Genomic DNA, 10000 nt, shown 5'->3' with positions numbered 1-10000 from the left:
ATGCACAAAGGTGAGTTCTGTTGATGTTATTGACTTGTGTGGAGTGCTAACCAGACATATTTGGTCACTGCGTGACTGCAAGCTAATCGATGCTAACATGCTATTTAGGCTAGCTATATGTACATATTGCATCATTATGCCTCATTTGTAGCTATATTTGAGGTCATTTAGTTTCCTTTAAGTCCTCTTAATTACATTTATATCTCATGACACACTATCTGTATGTAATATGGCTTTTAATTTTTTGCGGCTCCAGACAGATTTGTTTTTGTATTTTTGGTCCAATATGGCTCTTTCAACATTTTGGGTTGCCGACCCCTGAACTAGCACAATGCTAAGGTGTATTATTAGTATGTTACTCACGCTATGTTAGTGTTGCTCACCTAGCAATATGCTGGAATATATATTAGTTTGTTGCTAGTGTTGCTAACCTAGCATAATGTTAAAATACAATGTTAGCATGTACCTTACCTAGCTATGCTATTTTAGAATGATGTCAGTGTATTGTTGGCATGTAACTACACTGACCTCACGTCCTCTTTTCCCCCGGACATGTCCTCTTTTGCGGGGCTGTCGGGGCGGAGTTTCTTAAATGCCTCAAATGTCCGGCATTTTGAGTTAGGGTTGCATGTATTTTCAATGTACGTCCAGGGTTAAGAAGGGGTTAAAAACAAAACAAATTGTGAAGGTGTGCGCACGTAGCAGCATGCGTGAGGGAGGGGCAGGGACAGAGAAAGCGAGGGAGTGGATTGATTGACATACTTGCCAACCCTCCCGATTTTCCCGGGAGAGTCCCGAATTTCAGTGCCCCTTCCGATAATCTCCCGGGGCAACCATTCTCCCGATTCCCACCCAGACAACAATATTGGGGGCGTGCCTTAAAGGAACTGCCTTTGCGTGCCGGCCCCGTCACATAATATCTACAGCTTTTCTCACAAACAAGTGAATGCAAGGCTAAATTGGTCAACAGCCATACAAGTCACACTGAGGGTAGCCGTATAAACAACTTTAACACTGTTACAAATATGCGCCACACTGTGAACCCACACCAAACAAGAATGACAAACACATTTCGGGAGAACATCCGCACCGTAACACAACATAAACACAAGAGAACAAATACCCAGAACCCCTTGCAGCCCTAACTCTTCCGGAGTTAGGGCTCAAAGTAAAAGAACAACAATTCAAATATAACTGATGTTTTGGTGCAGCCCGACATTTCCAAAGTAGAAGAACGGCGATTCAAATATAACTGATGTTTTGTGCAGCCCGACATTTCCAAAGTAAAAGAACGGCGATTCAAATATAACTGATGTTTTGTGCAGCCCGACATTTCAAAATAAAAGAACGGCGATTCAAATATAACTGATGTTTTGTGCAGCCCGACATTTGAAAATAAAAGAACAACAATTCAAATATAACTGATGTTTTGGTGCAGCCCGACATTTCAAAGTAAAAGAACGGCGATTCAAATATAACTGATGTTTTGGTGCAGCCCAACATTTCAAAGTAAAAGAACGGCGATTCAAATATAACTGATGTTTTGGTGCAGCCCAACATTTCAAAGTAAAAGAAGGGTGATTCGAATATAACTGATGTTTTGGTGCAGCCCGACATTTCAAAGTAAAAGAACAACCATTCAAATATAACTGGTCTTTTGGTGCAGCCCGACATTTCAAAATAAAAGAACGGCGATTCAAATATAACTGATGTTTTGTGCAGCCCGACATTTCACAATAAAAGAACAACAATTCAAATATAACTGATGTTTTGGTGCAGCCCGACATTTCAAAGTAAAAGAACGGCGATTCAAATATAACTGATGTTTTGGTGCAGCCCAACATTTAAAAGTAAAAGAAGGGTGATTCGAATATAACTGATGTGTTGGTGCAGCCCAACATTTCAAAGTAAAAGAACAGTGATTCCAAATATAACTGATGTTTTGTGCAGCCCGACATTTCAAAATAAAAGAACAACAATTCAAATATAACTGATGTTTTGGCACAGCCCAACATTTTAAAGTAAAAGAACGGTGATTCGAATACAACTGATGTGTTGGTGCAGCCCAACATTTCAAAGTAAAAGAAGGGTAATTCGAATATAACTGATGTGTTGGTGCAGCCCGACATTTCAAAGTAAAAGAACGGCGATTCAAATATAACTGATGTTTTGGTGCAGCCCGACATTTCAAAGTAAAAGAACAACCATTCAAATATTACTGGTCTTTTGGTGCAGCCCGACATTTCAAAATAAAAGAACGGCGATTCAAATACAACTGATGTTTTGGTGCAGCCCGACATTTCAAAGTAAAAGAACAACCATTCAAATATAACTGATGTTTTGGTGCAGCCCAACATTTCAAAGTAAAAGAACGGCGATTCAAATATAACTGATGTTTTGTGCAGCCCGACATTTTAAAGTAAAAGAACGGCGATTCGAATACAACTGATGTGTTGGTGCGGCCCAACATTTCAAAGTAAAAGAACGGCGATTCAAATATAACTGATGTTTTGGTGCAGCCCAACATTTCAAAGTAAAAGAACGGCGATTCAAATATAACTGATGTTTTGGTGCAGCCCAACATTTCAAAGTAAAAGAAGGGTGATTCGAATATAACTGATGTGTTGGTGCAGCCCAACATTTCAAAGTAAAAGAACAGTGATTCCAAATATAACTGATGTTTTGTGCAGCCCGGCATTTCAAAATAAAAGAACAACAATTCAAATATAACTGATGTTTTGGCACAGCCCAACATTTCAAAGTAAAAGAACGGCGATTCGAATACAACTGATGTGTTGGTGCAGCCCGACATTTCAAAGTAAAAGAATGGCGATTCAAATATAACTGATGTTTTGGTGCAGCCCGACATTTCAAAGTAAAAGAACAACCATTCAAATATAACTGGTCTTTTGGTGCAGCCCGACATTTCAAAGTAAAAGAACAACCATTCAAATATAACTGGTCTTTTGGTGCAGCCCGACATTTCAAAATAAAAGAACGGCGATTCAAATACAACTGATGTTTTGGTGCAGCCCGACATTTCAAAGTAAAAGAACAACCATTCAAATATAACTGATGTTTTGGTGCAGCCCAACATTTCAAAGTAAAAGAACGGCGATTCAAATACAACTGATGTTTTGGTGCAGCCCAACATTTCAAAGTAAAAGAACGGCGATTCGAATACAACTGATGTGTTGGTGCAGCCCAACATTTCAAAGTAAAAGAAGGGTAATTCGAATATAACTGATGTGTTGGTGCAGCCTGACATTTCAAAGTAAAAGAACGGCGATTCAAATATAACTGATGTTTTGGTGCAGCCCGACATTTCAAAGTAAAAGAACAACCATTCAAATATAACTGGTCTTTTGGTGCAGCCCGACATTTCAAAATAAAAGAACAACCATTCAAATATAACTGGTGTTTTGGTGCAGCCCGACATTTCAAAGTAAAAGAACGGCGATTCAAATATAACTGATGTTTTGGTGCAGCCCAACATTTCAAAGTAAAAGAACGGCGATTCGAATACAACTGATGTGTTGGTGCAGCCCAACATTTCAAAGTAAAAGAAGGGTAATTCGAATATAACTGATGTGTTGGTGCAGCCTGACATTTCAAAGTAAAAGAACGACGATTCAAATATAACTGATGTTTTGGTGCAGCCCGACATTTCAAAGTAAAAGAACGGCGATTCAAATATAACTGATGTTTTGGTGCAGCCCGACATTTCAAAGTAAAAGAACAACCATTCAAATATAACTGGTCTTTTGGTGCAGCCCGACATTTCAAAATAAAAGAACGGCGATTCAAATATAAGTGATGTTTTGTGCAGCCCGACATTTCAAAATAAAAGAACAACAATTCAAATATAACTGATGTTTTGGTGCAGCCCGACATTTCAAAGTAAAAGAACGGCGATTCAAATATAACTGATGTTTTGGTGCAGCCCAACATTTCAAAATAAAAGAAGGGTGATTCGAATATAACTGATGTGTTGGTGCAGCCCAACATTTCAAAGTAAAAGAACAGTGATTCCAAATATAACTGATGTTTTGTGCAGCCCGGCATTTCAAAATAAAAGAACAACAATTCAAATACAACTGATGTTTTGGCACAGCCCAACATTTCAAAGTAAAAGAACGACGATTCGAATACAACTGATGTGTTGGTGCAGCCCAACATTTCAAAGTAAAAGAAGGGTAATTCAAATATAACTGATGTTTTGGTGCAGCCCAACATTTCAAAGTAAAAGAAGGGTGATTCGAATATAACTGATGTGTTGGTGCAGCCCGACATTTCAAAGTAAAAGAACGGCGATTCAAATATAACTGATGTTTTGGTGCAGCCCGACATTTCAAAGTAAAAGAACAACCATTCAAATATAACTGGTCTTTTGGTGCAGCCCGACATTTCAAAATAAAAGAACGGCGATTCAAATACAACTGATGTTTTGGTGCAGCCCGACATTTCAAAGTAAAAGAACAACCATTCAAATATAACTGATGTTTTGGTGCAGCCCAATATTTCAAAGTAAAAGAACGGCGATTCAAATACAACTGATGTTTTGGTGCAGCCCAACATTTCAAAGTAAAAGAACGGCGATTCGAATACAACTGATGTGTTGGTGCAGCCCAACATTTCAAAGTAAAAGAAGGGTAATTCGAATATAACTGATGTGTTGGTGCAGCCCGACATTTCAAAGTAAAAGAACGGCGATTCAAATATAACTGATGTTTTGGTGCAGCACGACATTTCAAAGTAAAAGAACAACCATTCAAATATAACTGGTCTTTTGGTGCAGCCCGACATTTCAAAATAAAAGAACGGCGATTCAAATATAACTGATGTTTTGGTGCAGCCCGACATTTCAAAGTAAAAGAACAACCATTCAAATATAACTAGTGTTTTGGTGCAGCCCGACATTTCAAAATAAAAGAACGGTGATTCAAATATAACTGATGTTTTGGTGCAGCCCGACATTTCAAAGTAAAAGAACAACCATTCAAATATAACTGGTGTTTTGGTGCAGCCCGACATTTCAAAATAAAAGAACGGCGATTCAAATATAACTGATGTTTTGGTGCAACCAGACATTTCAAAGTAAAAGAACGGCGATTCAAATATAACTGATGTTTTGGTGCAGCCCGACATTTCAAAGTAAAACTCCATGAACATATCAAAAGTCTTAAAGCTGATTTTGCTCCTTTCAGAAAATGAAGTCTTTCTCTACACTGCAAAAAGTCAGTGTTCAAAAACAAGAAAAAAAAATACAAAAATTAGGGGTATTTCATTTGAACTAAGCAAAATTATCTGCCAATAGAACAAGAAAATTCGGCTTGTCAAGACTTTCCAAAACAAGTAAAATTAGCTAACCTCAATAAACCCCAAAATACCTTAAAATAAGAATATTCTCACTAATAACAAGTGCACTTTTGTTGGTAGAAAAAAAAAGAGACCTTTTTGAAAAACAGCGCCAACACTGCTGTCAACAGAGGAGAAAAAATGCTTTATTTAAATAAATATATTATTTATAAAGCAAGTTCAAGTATCATTGGCAAATTTTCACCTAATCCCGGCCTTGTCACGCATATACGTATGTCCTCTTTTGGGGATTTCACAATATGCTCCACCAGAGTACTTGTTGTAGAGCCCCACAGCTCATTAGCATTAAAGACACAGTATTACTACAAGTACTTTGAAAGAGTACTTTCCACTTCAGTACACAGTTGGGAAGAAGGGAGATGACTTGGAGGCCATCAGTCAGAAGGTGTGGAGGTCCATGACAAACTTCCGCTGGCAGCGTCCTGCTGCTTTCACATTTGTAGGGGTTTTTTTTTGAGGGGGAGGGGGGGTCGGCAAAAAGACACGGAGCTGAGGAGCCAGTCGGCTCGTTAGCCACTAATTGTCGGGCGCTCGGTGCCAAGACTGCAGCGTGCGCCATCTGCTTGTCGCCGAGGAACATCTTGTCGTCTCTGGCCGGGCGGCCATTTTAAAATAGCTCCCAGACGCTGTTGGAAGATGTCAAAGTATGTGAGACGAAAAGGCCCGCAGAGGACGGACCTGCCAGGTCCACCTCTTCTCGGCTGCCAACCATCAAATAGACACTACCTCTTTACTTTCACTTTGCAGTGTAGAGAAAGACTTCATTTTCTGAAGGGAGCAAAATCAGCTTTAAGACTTTTGATATGTTCATCGAGTTTTACTTTGAAATGTCGGGCTGCACCAAAACACCAGTTATATTCGAATTACCCTTCGTTTACTTTGAAATGTTGGGCTGCACTAACACATCAGTTATATTCGAATTACCCTTCTTTTACTTTGAAATGTCGGGCTGCACCAAAACATCACTTATATTTGAAACGCCGTTCTTTTACTTTGAAATGTCGGACTGCGCCAAAACATCAGTTATATTTGAATTGTTGTTCTTTTATTTGAAATGCCAGGCTGCACAAAACATCAGTTGTATTTGAATCGCCGTTCTTTTACTTTGAAATGTTGGGCTGCACCAACACATCAGTTATATTTGAATCGTTGTTCTTTTACTTTGAAATGCCGGGCTGCACCAAAACATCAGTTATATTCAAATTGTTGTTCTTTTACTTTGAAATGTCGGGCTGCACCAAAACATCAGTTATATTTGAATCGCCGTTCTTTTACTTTGAAATGTCGGACTGCGCAAAACATCAGTTATATTTGAATTGTTCTTTTACTTTGAAATGTCGGGCTGCACCAAAACATCAGTTATATTTGAATTGTTCTTTTACTTTGAAATGTCGGGCTGCACCAAAACATCAGTTATATTTGAATTGTTATTCTTTTACTTTGAAATGTCGGGCTGCACCAAAACATCAGTTATATTTAAATCACCGTTCTTTTACTTTGAAATGTCGGACTGCGCCAAAATATCAGTTATATTTGAATTGTTGTTCTTTTATTTTGAAATGTTGGGCTGCACAAAACATCAGTTATATTTGAACCACTGTTCTTTTACTTTGAAATGTCGGGCTGCACCAAAACATCAGTTATATTTGAATTGTTGTTCTTTTACTTTGAAATGTCGGGCTGCACCAAAACATCAGCTACATTTTTGAATTGTTGTTCTTTTACTTTGAAATGTCGGGCTGCACCAAAACATCAGTTATATTTGAATTGTTGTTCTTTTACTTTGAAATGTCGGGCTGTACCAAAACATCAGTTATATTTGAATTGTTATTCTTTTACTTTGAAATGTCGGGCTGCACCAAAACATCAGTTATATTTAAATCACCGTTCTTTTACTTTGAAATGTCGGACTACGCCAAAATATCAGTTATATTTGAATTGTTGTTCTTTTATTTTGAAATGTTGGGCTGCACAAAACATCAGTTATATTTGAACCACTGTTCTTTTACTTTGAAATGTCGGGCTGCGCCAAAACATCAGTTATATTTGAATTGTTGTTATTTTACTTTGAAATGTCGGGCTGCACCAAAACATCAGCTACATTTTTGAATTGTTGTTCTTTTACTTTGAAATGTTGGGCTGCACCAAAACATCAGTTATATTTGAATTGTTGTTCTTTTACTTTGAAATGTCGGGCTGCACCAAAACATCAGTTATATTTAAATCACCGTTCTTTTACTTTGAAATGTCGGACTGCGCCAAAATATCAGTTATATTTGAATTGTTGTTCTTTTATTTTGAAATGTTGGGCTGCACAAAACATCAGTTATATTTGAATCACTGTTCTTTTACTTTGAAATGTCGGACTGCGCCAAAATATCAGTTATATTTGAATTGTTGTTCTTTTATTTTGAAATGTTGGGCTGCACAAAACATCAGTTATATTTGAATCACTGTTCTTTTACTTTGAAATGCCGGGCTCACTGATGCGTTTGTCCATTTATTCATTCACTCGTCCGCTCATGCACTGATTTACTAGTCCGTTCATTCTTTCATCCATGAATCCCTCCGTCAGTTCATTCATCGCGCATTCATCTGTTCACTCACTCATTCATTCGTTTGTTCACTCTTTCACTCTCCGTCGACTCATTAATCTGCTCATTTGGTCATTCTTTTACGCATTGCTTTTTTTTTTTGTTCATTCATTCATTCATTCATCTGTTCATCTACTCATTCATTAATCCGTTCATTGTTTCATTCACAAATTTCGTCTGTTTGTTCATTCATTCATCCATTCGTCTGTTGATTCATTCACTCATTCATTTGTCTGGCCATTAATTCACTCCATCCGTTCATTCATGCAGTCACTTATTAATCCGTCCGTTTGTTCGTTCATTCACTCATTCCTCTGTCCATTTATTTATTCATTCGTCCATACATGCACTGATTCATTTGTCAGCTCATCGTTTCGTTTGTTTGTTCATTCATTTATCGGTTTGTTGATTCATTCACTGATTTAAACGTCTGTAATTCACTTACTCACTCACGTCCGTCCGTTCATTCACTCACTCACACTGTATGTCCGTCCGTTCATTCTTTCATTCACTCAATCTGTCCGTTTGTTTATTCACTCGCTCATTAATTTGTCCGGCCATTCATTCAAGCATTTACTTATTAATCCACCCGTTTGTTCATTCATTCACTCATTCCTCTGTCCATTTATTTATTCATTCGTCCATACATGCACTGATTCATTTGTCAGCTCATCATTTGTTTGTTCATTCATTCATCGGTTTGTTGATTCATTCACTGATTTAAACGTCTGTAATTCACTTACTCACTCACGTCCGTCCGTTCATTCACTCACTCACACTGTATGTCCGTCCGTTCATTCTTTCATTCACTCAATCTGTCCGTTTGTTTATTCACTCACTCATTAATTTGTCCGGCCATTCATTCAAGCATTTACTTATTAATCCACCCGTTTGTTCATTCATTCACTCATTCCTCTGCCCATTTATTTATTCATTCGTCCATACATGCACTGATTCATTAGTCAGCTCATCATTTGTTTGTTCATTCATTTATCGGTTTGTTGATTCATTCACTGATTTAAACGTCTGTAATTCACTTACTCACTCACGTCCGTCCGTTCATTCACTCACTCACACTGTATGTCCGTCTGTTCATTCTTTCATTCACTCAATCTGTCCGTTTGTTTATTCACTCGCTCATTAATTTGTCCGGCCATTCATTCAAGCATTTACTTATTAATCCACCCGTTTGTTCATTCAGTCACTCATTCCTCTGTCCATTTATTTATTCATTCGTCCATACATGCACTGATTCATTAGTCAGCTCATCATTTGTTTGTTCATTCATTCATCGGTTTGTTGATTCATTCACTGATTTAAACGTCTGTAATTCACTTACTCACTCACGTCCGTCCGTTCATTCACTCACTCACACTGCATGTCCGTCCGTTCATTCTTTCATTCACTCAATCTGTCCGTTTGTTTATTCACTCACTCATTAATTTGTCCGGCCATTCATTCAAGCATTTACTTATTAATCCACCCGTTTGTTCATTCAGTCACTCATTCCTCTGTCCATTTATTTATTCATTCGTCCATACATGCACTGATTCATTAGTCAGCTCATCATTTGTTTGTTCATTCCTTCATCGGTTTGTTGATTCATTCACTGATTTAAACGTCTGTAATTCACTTACTCACTCACGTCCGTCCGTTCATTCACTCACTCACACTGTATGTCCGTCCGTTCATTCTTTCATTCACTCAATCTGTCCGTTTGTGTATTCACTCGCTCATTAATTTGTCCGGCCATTCATTCAAGCATTTACTTATTAATCCACCCGTTTGTTCATTCATTCACTCATTCCTCTGTCCATTTATTTATTCATTCGTCCATACATGCACTGATTCATTAGTCAGCTCATCATTTGTTTGTTCATTCCTTCATCGGTTTGTTGATTCATTCACTGATGTACACGTCTGTCCACTATAATCCACTCACTCACGTCCGTTCATTCACTCAGTCATACTGTATGTCGCGTCCGTTCATTCTTTCATTCCCCCAATCGGTCCGTTTGTCTGTTCAT

The 10000-nt window shown here is 38.0% G+C and overlaps 1 protein-coding gene across 5 annotated transcripts in view; it reads left to right on the top strand.

Moving 5' to 3' along the window:
* The window catches only part of LOC133646968 (calcium-dependent secretion activator 2-like), a 133510-nt gene that overhangs the window by 215 nt on the left and 123295 nt on the right, over positions 1-10000 (top strand). For all 5 annotated transcript variants that reach the window (XM_062042956.1, XM_062042955.1, XM_062042953.1 and 2 more), the window contains exon 1: positions 1-10. This exon is cut by the window's left edge and continues 215 nt beyond it. In XM_062042956.1, coding sequence (XP_061898940.1) covers positions 1-10 — 10 coding nt within the window. The remainder of the gene's footprint in view (positions 11-10000) is intronic.

Source organism: Entelurus aequoreus, linkage group LG03, assembly GCF_033978785.1.
Source record: "Entelurus aequoreus isolate RoL-2023_Sb linkage group LG03, RoL_Eaeq_v1.1, whole genome shotgun sequence".
Taxonomy (NCBI): domain Eukaryota; kingdom Metazoa; phylum Chordata; class Actinopteri; order Syngnathiformes; family Syngnathidae; genus Entelurus; species Entelurus aequoreus.
Note: the sequence above shows the minus strand (reverse complement) of the source record. Positions and strands in the feature narration are given on the sequence as shown.